At 39.1% G+C, this 21,690-nt stretch overlaps 1 protein-coding gene across 1 annotated transcript in view; it reads left to right on the forward strand.

Moving 5' to 3' along the window:
* The window catches only part of LMO7 (LIM domain 7), a 192,898-nt gene extending 171,534 nt beyond the window's left edge, over positions 1-21,364 (forward strand). The window contains exons 18-31 of the mRNA XM_077761210.1: positions 464-570; positions 1,542-1,602; positions 3,506-3,562; positions 5,452-5,477; positions 5,756-5,860; positions 6,624-6,716; positions 7,151-7,488; positions 8,355-8,420; positions 10,474-10,530; positions 12,756-12,965; positions 15,961-16,242; positions 17,915-18,023; positions 19,146-19,248; positions 20,592-21,364. Coding sequence (XP_077617336.1) covers positions 464-570; positions 1,542-1,602; positions 3,506-3,562; positions 5,452-5,477; positions 5,756-5,860; positions 6,624-6,716; positions 7,151-7,488; positions 8,355-8,420; positions 10,474-10,530; positions 12,756-12,965; positions 15,961-16,242; positions 17,915-18,023; positions 19,146-19,248; positions 20,592-20,614 — 1,637 coding nt within the window. The 3' untranslated portion in view covers positions 20,615-21,364. The remainder of the gene's footprint in view (positions 1-463; positions 571-1,541; positions 1,603-3,505; positions 3,563-5,451; positions 5,478-5,755; positions 5,861-6,623; positions 6,717-7,150; positions 7,489-8,354; positions 8,421-10,473; positions 10,531-12,755; positions 12,966-15,960; positions 16,243-17,914; positions 18,024-19,145; positions 19,249-20,591) is intronic.
* Positions 21,365-21,690: the final 326 nt, after the last annotated feature.

The raw sequence follows: 21,690 nt of genomic DNA on the forward strand, positions 1-21,690 counted from the left end.
CCTATTTCCTGTTGTTCATACTCAGGGAACTTTCAGTATACATTCTATTATTGTGTTTCTTAGTTGTTGAGGTTAGATGGAAGAAGGGCATTAAGCCTCCCCCTACCTGCTAAGGTATGATACCAAAATACAATGCTCTATTCTGGTTTACAGAAAGATTCAGCAAATTTGCTAGTCTTTTCATTATTAACATCATCTAACCCTTGTGTTTTCGGAAGGTGATCTCTTGGTCAAAACACTGAACTCTTGACTTTTTTCACATGCTACCTGATTGTTTGTATGTCTTCTATGTGTTCATTTTGTGTATGTGCATTCAGTAACTTTGTTCTTTCCACTTCAACATTTATGTGTACTCATTTCTTGATCATCATGTGCCAATCAGACTGGGGCAGAGACCAGCCTTCCCTGCCATTTATACGGCATAAAACCCTCAATCTCACCAGTATGGCTACCAAAATTATAGGTTCACCTGAAACAAAGTGGATTGATACAACTTCTGGAATTTACAACTCAGACAAATCTTCAAATCTGTCAGTAACGACTGATTTCTCAGAAAGCTTCCAGCATTCTGTAAGTATTTTGAGGAGTGAGAGTATTTGTGTAGAGGAAAGTATCTGCAGGAAGTCTGTGTGTTGGGGGGGTGAGGGGGGGGAGGATTTGTTTGAACAATTTCAATGCTACTTTAAAAACCCTTAGTTGAATAAGGTAATTTATGAGAATGAGAATAAAGATATATTTTTGACAATCCTAAGGTATTATTCATTAATAGAGTGATAGTTACATAGTGGTAAAATCAAAAGATCCTGTACTGTTGTTTTACAGGTATTTCTTACTAATCTCAATCATACCCATTCCTCAGATCTTTGTGGATGTGAAGTAGTAATAATGTAAAATTAGACACCGTAACTTGTCTATGCTTTCTTTAGTTTTCACAGGTAAATTACACATAATTACTATACTTATTTTAAAACCTCATGAAGCATTTTTAGTTTCTTGTGTAGGTGAATTCGAAGGGTAGACTTAGATGTGGTTAAGAGATATTTAGTTACATTCATTGATTAAAAATAACTGCAGCTCAGACATTTTTCTAAGTATCAGTTAAACTTAAAATTTCAAATAAATGCTTATATTGACTCCCTAGATATAGTTGTTGTTATCCTAAGATACTCTTTTATCTAATAAGGAGTTCCTGCTACATTGTGTAAGAAATGCTTAAATGCTGAAGAGTCCTATATGCTTATGTTGCTTAGTCTTAAATATCAGCTAAGTGAACTAATTATTTGGCACATGATGTGTTTCTTGGAAAAGTAATGACTGATTGAACTTAAAGTCATCCATACTTATAGATAGATGGTCATTAATCCTTCCACAAATATTAAAGAATTATGAAAAAAATTTTCTATTTATGTAAAAGGCTGTAAGAAATATATTAATATCCTGAAAAACTAACCTTAAGATATTTTCACCAATGGGAAATGCAGTATTTAAACCCAAAGTCCAGTTGGAGAAATAGTTGCTAACTGGCATTTTATCCTTTCCAGAATACTGAATCCAAGGAAATGAATGGAATTCCTGATGAAAGTAATACTTTTGAATCAAAAGGTAAACATCACCATTATAACTATATTTATAATATAGAAGTCATAGCATTCAACTTTTGCTATTCTAAAAATTAATATCAGTGAGTCAAAGAAAAAAATGATCCCACTGGAAGTTGAAACTAAAAGGTTAGCATGCAGATCCAGTTGCAGCCAGGTGGAAGGTGGTTCAGTTCCAGGGTTTGAATAGTTTAGGGACTGCAAACAAAGCTTTGGCAGCATGTCCAGGAGCTTTGAGTGCCTGTGTGTCTAAGCCAAATAAGAAAGACTGGTTTCCTGAGGCCATTAGCCTTCTTGCAGTGGTATGTTGGCAGAGGGAATCTTCATTAAATCTGAAACGATGAATGAAGTTTCCTTTTCCCTTTTATTGTTGTGCAAAGGACATGTTTATAGGCAGCTAGTCTTAGTAGAGAAATGGCAATAACAGTTGTGAGCAAAAGTACCCATTTGTAATGACAAAGCAGGTGTAGTATCTGGGGAGATCTTGTATTAGGGAGTCACTGCTCTCTCCCTCCTTCTTTCTGTCCATAAATAATTGTTACCTCATGCCATGTGCTATTCTGTAAGCATACAAAATAAGTAATAAAGACCTACATAGGCAGGGAGAGAGACCCAAAGAGGAAGAAACTCCTTTTATCATGAAACTAGACTCTGGTCGGGCTGGGTGTTCACAGCAGTTTGACGGCTTTGCACCTACATTTGCCGATTCATAGTGCATTAGGTCAAAGCCAAACCAAGTTTATAAATTTCCCTTTATTGATGATTTGTTTTGGTATTAAATTTCTGATAGTTAGAAGTGACTGTATTTTCATTGCTTGATACTGTATTCTTAATCAAAGAAGTTTTGTAAGCAAACCTGGCATTGTTTAAGTATATTAATTTTGAGAGACAGAGAGTGTGTGTGTGCACTCGTGTGCAAGCCAGCACGAGTGCAGGCGGGGTAGAGAGGGAGAGAGAATCTCAAGTAGGCTCTCTGCCGCTCAGACATGGGACTCCATGCTGTGAACCGTGAGATCTCAGTCAAAATCAAGAGTCAGCTGCTCAGTGGACGGAGCACCACCTGACTTATTTTTGATTTATGATGTTAAATCCAAGATGTACAGGTCCTATTCTACCAGCCATTCAGGCAGAGCAAACAGATAATAAGACCCGGAGTTCGTCATAAGTGACGGGGACTATATGCTGGCCCATCATTTGAGGGGTTTGTTAAGAGAAGTAAGCACCAACTAGTATCAAGTAATTGTTTCATTTACATTTAATGAATAAACTGAAGCATAATAATCATTTCCCATAACCTTGCAACAGATCTGTAGAAGTCAGAATGTTTCTTTCCTTCCTCTTTTTTTTTTTTTTTTTTTTTTTTTTTATGTGACTGAACTCCATTTGCTTGAAGTTAGTGGATGTTACTAGGACAAAATAGAAGAATATTTTAGTTTCCGGCATTTGTTTCTATTTTATCTCTCTCTGGGTATTAATTTATTTTCTTCCTCCCCACTATTTTATTAGTTCAGTTTTTACTTAGCACTGTGAAAACTCTTAGTCACAAACAGTTCTCCTTGGACTTCTAGACTTCTGGTTGATTAACCTAAGCAAAACATGTTAGTTTTCATTTCTCTAAAGCTGTGTGATCTAGCATGGAAAATGGTATTTGGCTTCTGTGAGACTATGATGCTATCTGCTAGAATTTATTAATGAAATAATTAGTTCTTCCACTAATCTGAATGTGGTATAGACTTCTAAAAATATGTGTCTTTGTACGTTGAAATAATCCGAATCTTTTATGGCCATCAGTTTTGTCATTTTAAAACTAATGCTACAGACATTAGTCAAATGACATTGAGTTTTCCAGTGGTGAAAGATTAAAATGAATGACATGGTATTGATTTTTTTTTTTATTTTTCAACTAGCAGCTGAACCTATTTCTTTGAAAAACTTAAAAAGGCGATCACAATTTTTTGAACAAGGTAAACTACCAAGCTAACAATTCGTGCACTTTCATGGAATTGTTGCCATTCTCTACTCTTTCCTAGTAGTCTGTGGTGCTGGGCACTAAGCCTTTTCAACTGGCTGTCCAAGTTATGACCAAGCAACATAACCCATTTCCATTCTTTTCCTAGGGTCGTCAGGCTTTTCTTACAGTTCATGGGTCTACCTCTGTGGTAATGGGTCCTTGCGTGTCTTTTGTATACCTCTGAATTTTTTTTTTTATTTTTTTGGTTTTCTAATTAAAAGATTGAGATGCTGTTAAACACACACTTCTTTCCACTGGGTGACAGTAAGAAACGAGGAACTTCACTTATGCCTTACTGCTTCCTACGAATTGCATACTATTAGATTACACCAACATACAATTGTTCAATATTTATAAAAACTCCAATTTTTGATTACGGACTATGCTCTTCATAAAGAGCAGAGTTGTTTATTGCTATTGGGATGATGGCTCTGGAGTGTTAATAGGAGCACTCCATTGACTCTGAAATAAATCAAATGTAAATTCTAGTGGCACTTCCAACAACATGCATCTTGAGAACCACTGTGTTGGTGTAGTTGAGCAGCTCTGCCTTATGTGCTATGCGTGTGGCATTTCTCCCCCCCTCACGTCTGTCTAACGCCCTGTCCCATGAATGCACTTCCAGCTGTGCTGTGCTAGCAAGGACTTAAAAGTAATCGTCAACATTTGAGATCCAATGGCACAGAGAGTAGCGTGCTGTTGGTGTCTAATGTTACTGTTTCTTACTTTTAAGATCAAAACACTTTTACATGCTTTTCTTACCGTATACTTACTGGACTCATGGAATTTTTTTTTTTTTTTTTTGATCTGCTAGTCTTCCTTTGGTGAACTAAAGTTTCTTTTTGACCATAAATAGGAATCGCTTACCAGCCGTGCATGTGCAAGGTCTATTTGTGTCAGTATCCTTCGCATTTTTGACATTTTTGTTAAATTCCTGTTTTTCTGTGGTAATTTAATTGAAACAGTGTGATACTTCTAGCTCAAACCGGCTAAAATGAAACAATTCCTTTTCTTTGGCTATTCTAATGTTCACTCACTTTTCTTCAACAGGCTATTTTAGGGAAGAATATTTTCCTAAGTCTCAAAGCAGTTTTCTTAAAAAAAAAAAAAAAAGTGTGAGTGAATAAATTTACTGGACAGATAAGGATTCAGGAAAATTAAACAAATACTATATGATAGTACATTTCATGAAATGTGCTTACTTGTTTATAATCCTTGTCCTACATACAGACACATATTTATGTAAGCCCCTTAAGAATAATAAGAATGATATTAGGCCCATAGGTTTACACATGAAGTTTGAATATCTGTGCTTCAAGTAATAGGAGAGGAAAGGGATAGGTTTCTTGAACATGTGTTTTGGGGTCTTAAGGAAAGTAGCTTATTAGCAAGGAGACCTGGAAAATGTGATGGGAGCGGTCACATCATAATTGAATAGTGACAAGTAAAAATTTGGATTTCTAGATGTTGTAACACTTGAAATTCTTATTCCCCCCTATTAGGCTGAGCTATGACATGCTACGAGTCTGTTCATAAAAGAACCCTGAAACCTCTTTAGAACACACCATCTATCCAACTCTAGAAGCAGGAGCTAGGGTTCACCTTTGGCATCCACAGTTTCTCTCTCTCTCGCTCTTTTTAAATGACTTTGACTTTGGAAGGTGAATAACAAGCAGATGAAATTAGAGAGAAAAACTGAGATACTGCTGTGGTTTTAAAAGAGCCATTGACGTCCCTTAGTATACTGGCATAGAAACAGCTAATAAGACTTTCTGAAAAGAATTATTTCACAGAAGTGAAAAAACTTACTTTTTTCTTCCTTTCCCACATGCTGCAATACAGGAAGCTCCGATTCTGTGGTTCCTGATGTAAGTAGCGTTCATTTGTTTTTCGAATAAATGAAGTGACCTTGGTGGGACTGAATTAGGACCTAGTAGCATCGCTTATTTTCAGTTGCATAAGAATTTATCAAGGAGCAATCTTTCCAAATTGGAAAGACCTGTTTTGAAATAAAAAGCCAAGCCTCCTGTGGTACTGCTTAGACAAAGGGTGGTATGAATAATTCATGTTAGCGAGCGTGCTTCAGTAGACGACTCAGTGATCTCATGTGTTCTTTGTTTGCACATCTTCTCTTCTGACTGGTTAGCTTCCAGTTCCGACCCTCAGTGCCCCGAGTCGCTGGGCATGGGATCAAGAGGAGGAGCGGAAGCGGCAGGAGCGGTGGCAAAAGGAACAAGACCGCCTGCTGCAGGTAGAGCAGAACAATACGGGCCCCCAGAAACGGTCCGTGTCAACCAGCGTCACGATGCAAATTAAAAAAAAAAAAAAAAAAATTAAATGCTAATAACCTCATAATTAACAAGTCTTTGGTTAGGCAGCACATCTTGTGTTAGCTACATTTCAAGCTCTCTCAGTCTTCCTTTTAAAATAATTATTCACCCTGTGTATTTTTTAGAATAAGGCACTGCAGTTTTGTGGATTTCTTACACGTGGGAGGTATATGAGTTGTAAGGACTTACACCCTTTATGCTGTGTGTCCATTCTGCTGCAGAGAAGTCTAGTCCCCCTTGCTAGCTAGAGGCTGTAATCCATTACAGCTGTGGCAAAGGGTGGCTGTAGACTCAGTTTTGAGTATCTACTCTTCCCTGAGACTGCATTTTAATTTGATATAAGCTATTTGTTTAAGTTTACTTGTTTATTTAGAGAGAGAGAGAGAATCCCAAGCAGAATCCATGCTGTCAACACAGAGCCCGATATGGGGCTCAGTCCCACAAACTGTGAGGTGATGACCTGAGCCAAAATCAGGAAGACGCTTACGCAACTGAGCCACCCAGACACCCCAATATAAGCTATTTTGTACTTTAGGGATGAAAGTCCTATTGGTTAAAATAATATGACTGCCTTTAAAGATTGAGATGAAGAGTAGAGCTAGAAAATACTAGTGAAAAAGATTCTGTTTAACATCATTAACCTGTTAATTAACTAATTAACTAATATGCTGTCTCTTCTTATAGGAAAAATATCAACGTGAGCAGGAGAAACTCAGGGAAGAGTGGCAAAGGGCTAAGCAGGAAGCTGAGAGAGAGAATTACAAGTACTTGAATGAGGTAGTGTTGAACCATGCTGTATTCTCTGTCTTGGTGAAGTTAGCTGAAAAATGGAAGATACTGTATTTCACCTGGCTTTTGCCACATAATCACTTCCATAAGCTCTTTGAAAAATACAGTGAGCTTTCATTTGTGAGAATTTTGCTTTGATGTTTCAACGTGTCTCCTAGTTTCTCTAGTGTATCATTAAATAATTGTGTTAATCGACTCTAACTGCATCTTTCTCTTCTCACGTCTGTCTCTGTCACCCACATATGGCTTTGTTAGCAAGAAACCTTTTCACATCATTCCGAGTGGAACTCCAGGCCAACTACAATCAGTCTCCAAAACTGAATATAGATCTCTCTTTATGAAAACTGAATTTAGATCTCTCTTTATGAAGTCATAGAAATGCACAGATCTGGATGGGTGTCTTTTTCTCCCTGGTCACCTAGGAACTGATGGTCCTGAACTCAAACAGCATTCCTCTGACCACCCGGGAGCCTGCCGTTGCCAGCTGGGAGGCCGCCTGGGGTGAGGGGTCCAAGTCCTCTGACCGGGAAGGAACCCGAGCCGGAGAAGACGAGGGGAGACAGCAGCAAAAGCAGGGTGCGGACGAAGAGCAAAGACAGAAGCTGCAGGAGCAACTCGCTCTTGAGAAAGAGACAAAACCAGAGGAGCAACAGAATCGGGAAGAGCAGGAACAGAAGCAGCATCCGGTGGAGGCCCAGGAGCACAAGCACCAGGCAGAGAGAGAGAGGGAAACTTCAGTCAGAATATACCAGTATAGAAGGTTCGTCCCACAGCCGAAGGGCGCTGTCGTACTTCACACTGGCTTGGCTTAGCTGTATCCGTTCCCCACTCCCGAGGCAGGCAGGGTCCATCCCTACCATCCATTCTCTACACAGGCAGCCCAGGGGAAACCCTTTAAATTGTATACCTGATCCTGTCACCTTACTTCCCTGTTTACATCTATTCACATGGCTTCCTCTTGTGTTAGAACACCACCCGAGTCCTCGTAATAGCCTAGAAGGCCCGCGTGAGCTGGGTCTTGGCTCTGTGGTCCGCGCAGCTTCCTCCCACTCTTCCCCTCATCCTTTCTATTCCAGACATACTGGCCTCCTTTTCCTTCCTTGAGACTCTCCAATACATCCTGACCCTGGACTTCTGCATGTGTTAGTCCCTGTGCTCGGAGAAGCCTTCCCTCACGTATCTGTTTGTCTTACTCATTTTCTTTAAGTCTCTGCTCAAATGTCACCTCCTCAGACTTTCCGGAAAACCTCATCTAAAATACGTGTCTTTTCCCTACCCCTTCTCCCCGCATACCATGCTTTATGTTATGTGTTTGTTTGTCTGTGGCCTTCCTGCCCACTGAAACATAATACTTACACTTAATACTTTTTTGTTTTGTTTGCTCCTCTCACCCAGCCCTAGAACCATAGTGAGTATACATTTGTGGGATGAATGAATTGCAAAATATGGTATCAGTAGGTGTGCATTCTGCAGTGATTGATTGAAATACTACTTCTTATTCAGTTCTTCATCTAGAGACCATCTCATAAAGAGGCTAGAATAACATTGTTTTGGTATCAATTCCTCAATCTCCGGAAAGGCATGAAAGTCTGATTATTTTTACCATAAACCCTTCTATCCTTTTAGGCCGGTTGATTCCTATGATCTACCAAAGAGAGAGGAAAAATCCCCAGGGTTGCTTCCTAGTGATCGGTATGTGGAACATCTCATCGTATTATGGTTGGAATAATGGGTTAGATGAATATTTGAGGGCTTGCCTAGATGTTTTATGGAATGACTTTAGCTGCGGATCTTCTGTGGTATACAAAGAGCTTGCAACCAGCTACCCCTAAACTTAGTGATTTAACACGATTTTGTGGGTATTTTGGACTGATTCTAATTGGCAGTTCTTCTCATAGATTGGGCTCCTCATACATGTGCTGCTGATTTACTAGGCAGCTCTGCTTCGGGGAGCTGGCTGACTGTCCGCTGGGGCGGTGAGAACAACCAGATCATGTGTCTCTCAAGACCCAGCAAGCCAGTGCAGGCTTGCATTACATGGTGGCCGGGCAGAGAGGAGAAGAGCAAAGAAGCGCACCGGGCACCTTGCAAGTCTAGCTTCTGAAGTGGCCCACCGATGCTTCGGCCACATCCCATTACCTAGAGTCACAGGCCGGCCCAAGTTCACAGGACAGAGAAAAACTCTACCTCTTTACTTGTAGCCACAGTGCCAGGGGAAGGAACACCGGGTAGAGTTGTGTTCACCTTTTGCAGTCTACCTTAATTTTTATTTTGAAGAGGTTATAAGCAACAGCCTAAGCTTACTCAAAATGAAGTCACATGTGGACATCTGAAATGAGAATTGTGGCCCTCTCTTAGTTTGATGAGAGCTACTGGTCAATTCCAGTACATCTTATATATGTCTTAAAATTTCCTGAAACATTCAATTTAATGTTGGAAAGTAATTTTTAAAACGCTTTGCAGTTTTGAAACCACTAAGGACTTCTGAATAGACTCTGTCCATAAATATCCTGTGTCTGACCATTAATTTGTGTTTTCAGAGCTGATATTTCTTCTTTAGGAGGTTTGCCTTAGAGATATGGAAAAAGTCATCTCTCCTGGAAGTCAGGATGACCGGGTAGGACTGCCAAGTAGATAGGGAACGTTAATATACAGGTAGTAATAGGCCAACATGAAGGTAGAAAGAGTTTTAGTGATGGATGGCCTTATTTATAATGAAGGCTTCTGGGTAACTATGGATCATTAAAATGTGTATCTTTTTTTTCAAGATGTGCATTTACTTATACATTTAAATCATCTTTATTTATGTAGCTTATTACCTTGAGAAAATAATTAGATTGCAGAGGCAAACTTAGTAATTCCTGGAAAAGATACTGCTAGGCATTTGTGATATAGCACGGGCTTAGAGGCATTAAGGCGTGTGGCGGGACACCTTGTAATAAAAGTATTTTCTTTGTTAATACAAATGAAACCATTCATGAAATTTGCTAACAGTTATGATACGTTATTGCGTATACATTATTGTGTATACGTTATTGTGTATACAGTATTGTGTATACATTATTATATGTTGTATACATGCACATATATGTCCTCTGCATACATATGTATATGTATGATAATGTATATTAGCCATTATTACCACTATTATTTGAAGTGATTATGCTTAGTTGAAGAGTGAGAATGAGACCAGCATGGGTTGGTATGGAAGCCTAAATGTTGCCATTACAAAGTCAGGTAACTTCAGAGGTTCCTTTGCCAGCACGTGTGAGTACCTCTTTGTGCAGCTAAGATAGCACTTGGCCAGTGGCTGTTTCGGAGTAAGTACCCTAGTATCCAAAAAGTCATTTTCTTGACCCTTGGGCAGCATGAAGGAAGTGGGACAGTGTGATGTTCGGTGATCTGATATCTGGTATAGCCTGTGAGACCAAGATCTGGAAGAGAATCAAAGTACACAGATTGGCCAAAAATCATAGGCGAATGATCATCGTACAAACAGGAGAGGATCTTCACGTTTATATCTGCTTCTAGCATCAAGCTCTTTTCTCATTTACAGACATCGCTGTTTTCTGCTACCTTGTACAACATGAAACATTCCTTAGTGTGAAAATAAATGTTGCTCTCAACAGACATAGGAAATAAATCAACTGATTTAAAACCCAATCTTTTTGATACTCTTACATCGTAAATGTAAAAAAGATGTTCTTAATGAGGTGTTTATAACATGTTGTATTTTGTGTTGTAGGAATAAATCCAGATCTACTACTGAACTGAATGATTACCCTACAAATAAAAATGGTAAACGTGTGAACTTTTCCCCCAAATTCCTCAGCACAGTGGCTTGTTTATGCTATCATATGCTATGATCAGTATTTTAAAGTCAATCTATTTCAGATTCATTAAGATTACATAAGTAAAATACCAAATATTTTTAGCATTTGTGTATAAAAACAAAACTATCTTGTGATTATTCTGGCTTTACTTTATAATGGAGAGAGTTATGAGAGATTAAAATGGTTTTACATAGCTAATGAAACGTGGGCTGATCATGTGTTGCTGATAGTTTTGTGTAGATTTAATCTTGCAGCCAAGAACATGGGACAGAAACGTTTTCTGCAGAATACCAGGGGACTTACAAATTGTTTATAAATTTGAAATTGTACATTTAAGTGCCAAGATGTCCCAAAGTCCAAAATGATAATTATTTCACTAACTTGGGCAAAAAATGAGCTGGAACCTGATATTGTTAGTATCAAATGTGCTTTTGGGAATGAATGTGGTGTGCCTGGGTGGCTCAGTCAGTTGAGCATCTGACTTTGGCTCAGGTCATGATCTCATGGTTTGTGGGTTCGAGCCCTAAGCAGGGCACTGTGCTGACAGCTCAAAGTCTGGAGGCTGCTTCAGATTCTGCCTCCCTCTCTCTCTCTGCCCCTCCCCTCTTCATGCTCTTGCGCATGCTCTCTCTCAAAAAGAAATAAACATTAAAAAATTAATAAAAAGGAAGGTTTGCATGTAGCTGAAATTATATAACTGAGGGGGAAAAAAACCCAAGCATGAAACATATTTTAAAGCAGGCTTTGTATATCAGGCTTTGGATAGGCAGGGTGCTGGGCAGTTATATGAAAGAATGAAGGTCCAAATGAGGATTGAGGTGAATTTGATGCATGCCCACTGATGGATAGCCACTTCCTGGCTCCAGCCTGCTATGGCATTGTGGGAGGGTGCAAGCCTGTGAGGGCCAACTGTTTCTGTTGTAAAAGGGAAGTTAACATGAAAATCTGCATTTTTTTAATGTTTTCAGTGCTGACAAGGATAAACAAAGTTTAAAACCCTCTGTGAGCCAAACAACACATCTATAGGCCTAAGTGGCCTAGTATGTAACCTCTGGTTAAATCTTGTAGAATTCAGTTTCTGTTAGGTTCTATGATCACCTCCTTCTCCTTAACACATGGGACCTTCCATTATCTGGTCCTAATTTACATTTCCAGCTGTTTTGCTGTTTTTCCTGTTAGGAACCCTTATCTAACACCAAAATTTTCTGTTTCCCAGTTCCCAGTTTATCACATGCTTTCTGATCTCCTTCCTCTGTTCTTCCCTGTTTGGATCTCTGAGTTTCTTTTCCGCCTGAATTAAAATCAAACTTTAAGTATTTCAGTCCTCACTGTTGCTTTCTTCCCTTTGCTAACTGTAAGCTCCTGAATAGCAGGCAGTGGAACTAATGAAATGAAATATTTTATTGAAAAACTCAGTTATGCCAATAAGGCACTTCTGAAATAGAAAATGTTTAATTTAAAATCTGACCAAACTGATAAGCTGTATGCATACATAAATGTAAATGTAGGTATGAGAAAATGTATGAGAAAAGTGGGGCCTTGTTCACTGCTTACTGAAAGATGAACTAATGCAGAGATGCACCATGAATTTTGAAAAATTGACAACAGCGGTAAATGTGGAAAGTGAAAGGAAACAAATCCTGAGATGAAATTTCCTAAGCCAAATTAAAAGGAGGAGAATACTTCAAAGTTAAGGATGTTTTGTCCAAATCAGAAATTAATCAGCATATCCAATGAGACAGAACCTTCAGGATAAAACCTCACTTAATTGTCATTCATATAGTCAACATCCAAATTACAGCTTTGGCAGTTTCTTAGAGGACAAACAAATCTGATAACATTCCTTGGTTAGTATTTGGGTTACTTGAATACTTTTCAATTTCACAAAAGCTATTTCAGTGATTGAATGTGCTCTCGTTCCTGCAATTTGATCATGACTTATTCTCGAACTTCCACCATGAAGGCTTGAGTCATGTCAGCTGAAGATGCAGGCATATATGTCTTCCTCTCCCCAGGGAGAGTCCCTCTGGGTGTGGGACTGGACTCGGCAGGAATAGCGGACTTCCTTCTGGGTCCTCATGCAGCAGTCTTCTTGAGAACTGATGGTAGCATGTGTGCACAATGTCCTATTTTTTGCTACATTGTATTTGGAGATGTATCCCCTATTCACCCTCTTTTTTTTTTTTTTTTTTTTTATANAATATTTGGACCGAATTGGGAGCACTAGCTCATCACAGAGGAGCTCCAAGAAGGATCCGGTCCCGTCAGAAGCAGAGTTGGAGAGACAACAAATCCTTCAAGAAATGAGGAAGAGAACGTCCCTTCTCAATGACAACAGCTGGATCCGACAGCGTAGTTCCAGTGTCAACAAAGAGCCCATTTGTCTGCCTGGGATCATGAGAAGGTGCGAGACTTTTTTAGGAGTTATTTCCTCTTCTGTACTGTGAGGCAAATATTTAATTTCTGGACAGGCGGGTTACTTTGGACAGGAAAGATGTCGTAGTATTTTTTTCTTATCTAAGATTTAGTGGGAATCAACATTTTTTTTTATCTTTTAAATTCACAGTGAATACGACTGGGCACATGTTCAAGCGCTTATTTGAGGTCCAGACATATGCCAGTTACTTTGTCCACATCGTCTGACTTCCTCGGGGGAAAATGTTTTGAGGCAGGGATGGTAATTCTCTTTTTCCATATAAAGAGCCTGTGGCTCAAGCCGGAACACACTTGGACAAAACCACATGGCTAATGGGTTGCAAAGGTGGATGTGGAATTCTGAAGTACAGTTCAGGCACTTAAATAATTTATGCTGCTCTTTGCCCTTCCTTGGCTGCTGAACTGAAAGAGAAAATTAAGTCAGCTTGTATATAATGAGATAATGGTTCAACTGGAATCATGATAATAGTATTTACACAGTGTGAAACCCAATTTCTTAACTTTAAGGAAAATATATAGATATAAATTAACTGAAAATGAGAAGATGAACATTTTGAAAGATGTCTTTTTGGTAAATAAATATAGAAGCTGCTTTTATTAAGTATTTTCACAGGTGACAAGCTGAGGACAATTTGGAACACATTACAAAGGACTAATTATCTCAATATACAAGTAACTTTCATAAATCAGTAAATAAACCGTGACAACTTTATAGCAACATAGGCAGGTGGTATGAACAGATTATTTCACAGAAAAAGCAAAAGTCAGTAAACATACAAAAGGTTAGCTCTACTCCTAGGACAACAGTGGTATATCTCCTTATATTGTAGAGGGTTAAATACTGACTAACTCAATCTAGTCTTAACAGTGGTATAAGGAAACAGGAATTCTTGTTCCTAGTTGGAAAGTTAACCAGTGCTTATTAAGCAAAAGTTTTTATGTATGTAACCATGTGAGCTACCTAATTTCTGGCACTTTATCTTCTCAATGTATTTGGATAAATATGCAAAAGAGAGACCAAAGGGTATACACTTAAGTATTATTAGCAATAGCAAAAAAAAAAAAAAAAAAAAAAAACCAAAAATATNAAAAAAAAAAAAAAAAAAAAGAATCAGAATATCTATTAATAAGAGTGTGCTTAGTTCTTGCTAAATAAATACTGACACATTGATAAACTCACTCAGTGTTGAAGTGCTCTATGATATAGCAATGTCCCTTTCATTCTTTTAGAGTTGGGTAATATTCTACCTTATCACAATTCTTATCACAACTGACCAGGCAGCACTTTGAATGATGTTGGTTGGGGCACTTGGACAACCCTTTTGAGCTGGCGTTGGCAATTTTTGGGGGGGGAGGCAGGTGAAGGACCAGATAGTAAATCATTTTGACTTCGTAGGCCACATTAGTGTCTGTCACATATTCTTTGTTGTTTTTTTATGACTGTTTGAAAATAAAAAATACCCTTAGCTCATGATTTGTGCATATCCTGACAGTAGGCTCTAATTTGCTGACCCCTGATGCAGTTGCTGTACCAAGAGCTCATCGGGAGCTATCGGTTAAGAGCCTCTGCTCCCCCATGGGCCTCGCCCATAGCTGCTTGGGCTGCCTCATGACATGGCATCCGGATTCAAAGAGGAAACCTTTCAGGAGGATAAGCCCCCATGTGCAAGTGTGTCACGTGGCCAAGCAGAAACTCAGTGGGAGGGGACCACACAATGGCATGGATCCTGGGAGGATGTCTCAGTGGGCGCCTCTCAAGTACTGTCTATCACATGAACCGACGTGAAGATAATTCTAATATAATACATATTACATGGAATAAAGTAAGTTATGAAGAGTTATTATAGAATAATCCCAGTTGGTTAGGAATGCCAAACACATAAACACATTACATACGTATTTAGACATGGCCATACTTATGTAAATTTGTATCTGTATGTAACTCTGTATGTAAACAGAAAAGTCTAGAAGTCAACAGTGGTTACCTCTGAGAATTAAGACAGGTAAATGGTGGTAAGTGAGGGTGGTGGTGGTGGGGAGACTGTATTCATTCCTCAGATACCCTTCTATACTACTTGGGTCCTTTTCATCACAATGATGTAGGACTTCTCTAATTGTAAAAGAAAAATACATATTTTAAACTTGGGATAAGAGATAAAGTTCTAAATGTAATACCAAAATTGACCTGTTAGAAATCAGCCATTTCTAATTTGGAGTAGACTTTTGTAGATCAGAATTAATGTAAACACTTGACTTTGTTTAAAAGAGATTTTCCAGAAGTTGTATTTAAATCAGCTTGTGAGCTAAATTCTATATTAAATGCATCCTCACTTTAAAGGAGTGGCTGGTGAATGCTTCCATAAGACAGACGTTGAACAGTTGATTAAATTCAGGGTTTGGAGTGGTGAGTGAATGAGGGCTGCATGGTAGGAATGGTCCAGATTTCTACTGGATCAGAAAAACACTGTTGAAAGCCAGTTCCACTACCAACTAGCTCTTTTTCCTATGAACAAGTTAGCTCTGTGAGATATAAAAAAAAAAAAAGTCGCATATAGTGTGTGAAAAATAAGTGACTGTGTTTAGTCTAATACCCGATAGATATAAGTGTCTAAAATGGTATGTTTTGATTCAGTTTTAAAATTTAAGATTCATATGTCTAATCAGCTAAATATTTAAAGGAGGAATGTAGCAGTTTATTAAAAAATTAGTATTTTCCACGTTGGTGTTTTTTATTTTATCTAAGCACCAAGTAAATAAAAATAAATGAAGATTAATGGAATATGAAACATCATGATTCTATGAAAAGGAACTTCGGCTATTAATGGTAACTTTATATGTAACTGGACTTGCTAGACTAATAATACATACTTAGAAAATACATAAGGTGGATATTTTAGTGACTGTAATGATAGATTCTAGTTGAATGTATTATATAATCTTAATTAACCCTTTGTGTGTTTCAGAGGTGAATCTCTAGATAACCTGGACTCCCCAAGATCCAATTCTTGGAAACCATCCCCTTGGCTCAATCAGTCGTCAGGAGTCCATGCTTCCTTCTCCGTTCAAGACTTCAGTCGCCCACCACCTCAGCTGGTGTCTACGTCAAACCGTGCCTACATGCGGAATCCATCCTCTAGCATCCCCCCTCCTTCAGTTAGTTCTTTGAAGACCACCACCACACCTTCTCCCACACCTCGCAGCCATTCTCCTTCAGCACCGCAGCCGGGCTCCCAGCTGCGTAACAGGTGAGAACCTTAGTCCTGGGGTATTGTTTCATTAAAAATTCCCCAACGTCTCGTCCAAGTTTTCTGATGAAAACCAAAACCAAACCTTTTAGAATCTGTCAAATTCAGTGTTCCTTTACCAAAATCAATTAAGGTTTTCTTAATAGCTTTCCATGCTGCCCTAGGAGCATTTATGGGTTTCCTGTAAAGAAAAATGGGTTTCCTGAAAGCCACCAGAGACCTTTAAAACACATGCTTCATTGCCACTGTCTCGGTTGCTTTTGCTTGGGGTCCATACACATGTACTTGTGTAGTTCTTAAGGTGGAAGCATAAAAATATACAGGAACTTGTGAATGCACTTGAAATTTATGAGTAAGAGCAGTTTCGTAAAATGTTTGACTTTTATGGAGACTATAATGAAAACTCTTTTTTTTATAGGAACTGAGTGTAAAAGGAAAGCATTATAACCCAGCTCCATGGTCTATGCAACTTTTAACAAGCTGGATTAAAAAAAATGTTAAGTAGTTAGATACTGCTTTTTTTGTTTTTGGTTTTCAAATCATTGCTAGTGTTTTATGTAGTTGGCCAACTACATCAACCGAGTTCTGTAGGTTATATGCTGCAGGAACTGGCTAAGAGTTATAACCATAGGTCTTGACTCAACTTGTCTTCTGATGTGGAATAAAACTCAAACATCAGCACATGTTGAGTTTTGAGGCTTATTATCCTCTGCACAGGCCCCAATGCTTCAGGAAGCCATGTGTATTCTCTGAAGGTAGTTTTAGGCATATAGTACTTTCCATTGCAGATGAAATACTGAAAAGTAAAAACAGTGATTCATATTGGGATATTTTTTAGCTATCAAATGAGGGATTTTGTTAAGACATATCCATCTAAAATAATGTTACTTGTTCCAGGAGCTCTAACGTGTGTATTACGGAGTTTTGAATTAAGAAGGGGTACGGATTTGTGGTAAATGGGGGGGGGGGGAGAGTTGAAGGCTGTGGAGTGGGAGGAAGGCAGAGGAGAGAGTGTGCGCTTACTTATCTGAGAGCTCTGCCCTATGAGAGCAGATAGGAGATGGGCTGTTGACTTTTCTGCCCCGGAAATGTCTCTGTCTGGGAGGCGGCACTCAGCAGTGAGGCACTTTCAGTGTCACTACTATGCTAGTACTATGGGATGCGATGGTAAGAAGTGCCCTTTACCTTCCCACCTGGGGCAGGAGAGACATGCATCCAGGGGAAAGTGGAACCCCTCCTTACCTATGTAAATGGTAGATGTCAGCCAGCTGTCTTCGCAGTCTCCCAGAGGTGTCCTGGAAGCCAGAGGCACAGTCAGGAAAGCACTGGGACTTCTGTGCAAGGAGAATAGCAAGAGAGTGAGAAAGAGGCTGGGAAAACAAGGTTGAGATGGTAGAAGAGATGTGATCTAAGGAGAGTAATGTCAGAAAGTATGGAATGGACTAATTACACTGAAATTGTTCATTTGTATGAATAAGTTTTGAGGGTTTCAGAACCACCATGGAGACCCCTCAAGGTACAACGTAGCATACTTTGATTGTCTGGTGACTGTTCTCCTCCCACAGATACATACGTTCTTAAGAAATTATTAATGTTAATGCCAGAGTGTGATTTGAAGTAACCTTGATCTGAGCAGATGAAAGCCTCCCTTCCATTCTTGTTCCGTGTCTAGGTCAGTCAGTGGGAAGCGCGTGTGCTCCTACTGTAATAACATTCTGGGCAAAGGAGCCGCCATGATCATCGAGTCCCTGGGTCTTTGTTATCATTTGCATTGTTTTAAGGTGAGACGGAGACAGACAGCCTGCAGGCCCGCAAAGCTTTGCTTGGAGAGCGCATGGCTTCTTTGCGCGCTGGGTGTGGATGTGTCACTAACAAAACTCCGTGCTACCTGCGTCAGTCTGTGCTGCACTTTGAATCGCAAATCGCCTGTTCTCAAATCTTGAAGTAGTCTCAAAAATTAAGTCCAGAAACACTATGCACTACTGGCCTCCAATCTGTTAAGATTCTAGAAGTAAAATTTACAGCTCATAAATGCTTCCTTAAACATGCTGCCATAGGCATACTTGAAATAAAATTTACCAGTGTTATTAAGAGCATGGGGACGTGCAATTCTAAGTGTCTGAAAGCTTAGCTTTACTAGGGAGAAGTATGTGAAGAAGAACATTGTAAATATTTTTATAGCTACAATGCCTGCTTACACCTGGTGGGGTTTTGCACATAAGAACTAAGCCTGTAATTACTTTTTTTTTTTTTTTTTTTTGCAACACCTATCTTTAGAGACACATCTATGTGATTCTAGAACTTGCTTTGGGCCAAAAAGAGACTCTGGTTCTTATTCGTAGAGTCCCACAGACCACAGCTTGTTTAAGCCTGTGTATTGCTGGCTTGAGCGGTTCCTGAGCAGAACAGAATGAGTCAAAGTAATTAGTGTTTGAACACGTGGAACCAATATACGCAGCCTTGAAGTGGAAGCACCATGTGCAAATGCTTGCCAGCCTGGTGCAGTGGGGAGTTGCCTCCCCACCCCAGAGGAAAGTGCCAGAACCCACTCCTCATACACTTCACTGGTTCATGCATTGCCTTATCCACTCACATTCCCCTGCAAGAAATGAAGACTAAATTATTCCAAGCCAATCGGCAAATCACTTTTACTCTTTTGGTGTATTTAGGATGAATGATCACTTTGGCTCTTAAAATTGGACTTAAGAATTCTTTAATATCTTGTCTGGCCGACTTGATTTTAATCTACTAATTGTCTTTTGGGCTTTTTTATTCCCCCTCTGCTGAAATGTATCTAAGAGCTTAGAAGCTGCCTTCTGCTCAGTCTTTTCTTATTTTTACCTAATAGTGGCCCTAAGACTTCCCGAGCTGACTGACTGTGGTGGTTCTTTCTCGTTCCTCAGTGTGTGGCCTGTGAGCGTGACCTCAGAGGCTCTTCCTCAGGAGCCGAAGTCCGAATCAGAAGCCACCAACTGTACTGCAATGACTGCTATCTCAGATTCAAATGTAAGAGAGCAAATCAGAGAGAAAATCTCTTGTCTTCTAAGGAGACCACGGGTTCCCGTGCATTTCCCTGAACCTGCACCCACATCTCCCTCAAACTCCCTGCCTTAGATGTCAGGCTTTAGGGATCTTAGTGTGTCTCCTTCAAAGAGGGTGCGGTGAGTGGGCCAGTGCTCCAATCCCAGCCACACTCTGGTGGGGCCGGGGAGGGGGGCAGCGAGGAATTGGAAAGGGTAGCATGCCTGAGTCAGGATGGCGTCCTGTGCTGTCTGCTCCATGTGTGGAGAAACTTCTAATAAGTTGAAGATATCAACAAACCAGAACAGATAGTTATAATGATTCTTCCGGGTAGACTGAAAGCTATTTTTTTGGCAAAGAGGTGGTCCCTCATCATTAGCTAACAGTGGGCTTTGGTTATGTGACTCAGCCCATAACTCAGAACATGACCAACTTTCAAAACTGTGGTTTTAAAAAGGTGATAAAGGATAGTCAGTTTATGCTTTGTTGCTATACAGTCATATATCCATAAATACAATATTTTTTAAAAGTAGAACATTTATTCTGATTATATAGTATTTCAGTGTCATTTTTGGAAAAACTTGAGTTTTTCAAAAACTTCACATGCTGGTTTGTGTCTAATCATGTTTTTGTGTGTTATAAAACATAAGATAGCACAAATAGATTGCATATTGTGTATAGACACATAAAGACAACCATCACTGCTGTTTATATTTTGAACCTTGATGCTGGTAACATGTGTTTCTTCCTTATTGTGAAAGGGTGTTACAAGTGGTATCAGCAAAACCATTTGCTTTTGAACTCTGAGGTATTTATATGGCCCTTTATGTGAAGAGTGCTTTGAAAACGGTTTCAGCTCAGTCAACTCTCTTTTATCTGTCAGTGGGTTGTGAGCCTTCTCTCCCCAACATTCAGTCGTTCTCTGGATGCGACCCCTGAGGGTGGAGAGTGGCAAGGCTGGGCATGTAATGGCGGGAGTGTGTGTATGTGTGTGCGCTTTTCTCTCTTTCATCAAATTCCCAAGCCAAATATATTAGATCTTTGGAATCTTCAGGGGAAAATTGCCCATGCCTTTTCTCTCCTCCAGTACAAATAATAGAGAGTTGAGTGTAACTTATTTCTATAAGCTTAGCAGTTTATTTTTATAAATAAAGAATTCTAGAACCGAGGCTGTGATTTGCCTAGCTTTACCGTGAGTGAGTGACGAGGTCACTCTTTCTACCTCACGGGGCCATTCTCTGAGTGATTACCGCTACGTACCCCAGGCAGCGATATGCAAGTATTTCTCAGTCCTAAGTACTTTTCCTTTTTTCTCCTTGCCTGATCAGCTGGACGGCCAACCGCCATGTGACGTAAGCCTCCCTGCGAAAGCACTGCTGCAGATAGAAGAAGAGGCGATTGCTGCCGATGTAGATCTATAAATACATGTTGGATGTCTTTTGTGCTCTTTTTTAAAAAGGATAACACTTTTTTTTTTTTTTGCCTCTCTAGATTACATCAGAGCATTATAATCTTGGCAGAACTTGTATTTTTGTTGTTGTTTATTTATAAGAAGGTAATTCTGTATGGGGGGAAGAGTACAGTATTTACTTTTTGAACTCAGCATCTTAAAAGCACAAGGGAAAAATAAGAACTTCAAAATCTTTTTGACATTGACAATGATCTAGTTTGACTTTCTAGTGGTGTGTTGAAGAGGGTTATTTTATTGTTTTTTTTTAAAGGTTCTGAAACATTATTTGAAATAGTTAATATAAACATATGATTGCATTTGCTGTTTATTGTAATGTATACTAAATTAATGCAGAACCATATAGAAAATGTCAGTAAAATCTGCCCAAAAATTTGCTTTCTGTATCCTTCTTTTCATCTGTGTAATATTGTGCTTAAAAAAAAAAACCTCTTAGCATACGTGAACTTCTATTTGCTTGATACAGAGATCTCTATTTTCTTCCCTGAATTGTCTCTAAGCAGTTCCCAGTAGAAAGCTGCTGTTTTTCATTAATACAAAATCATCAGGGTTTGTATCCCAAGTTTTCTCCAGGAACTAACAAGCCTTTTTGTTCACTGCATTTGTAAATAAACTTGCTGATGCATTAAGGAATGGTTCTCCTTTTTCTTCTCTGTGTGTGTGTGCCTGCCTCCCAAACTTTTTAATCCTGTTTCAGTATGTGGCTCTTCTTGATATTTTTTATTTAGTGTCTTTACTGAGAATTAAACTGACATATAATCAACTTCACATATTTGCACTGTACAATATGACAAGTTAGATATATGTGAATACCTATGAAATTATCACCATACTCTTGATACTGTTTTAAGTGGAAAACTCTAACTAGGAACGTTCTTTTCGATGGAAGCTTATTTCTGAATGCAGTACACCTCTATGGGAAGAGGTGAAATGGATAGTACATTGTTGGGTCATTTGGT

The sequence above is a fragment of the Crocuta crocuta genome, unplaced genomic scaffold (assembly GCF_008692635.1).
Source record: "Crocuta crocuta isolate KB4526 unplaced genomic scaffold, BGI_CrCroc_1.0 scaffold60, whole genome shotgun sequence".
NCBI lineage: Eukaryota > Metazoa > Chordata > Mammalia > Carnivora > Hyaenidae > Crocuta > Crocuta crocuta.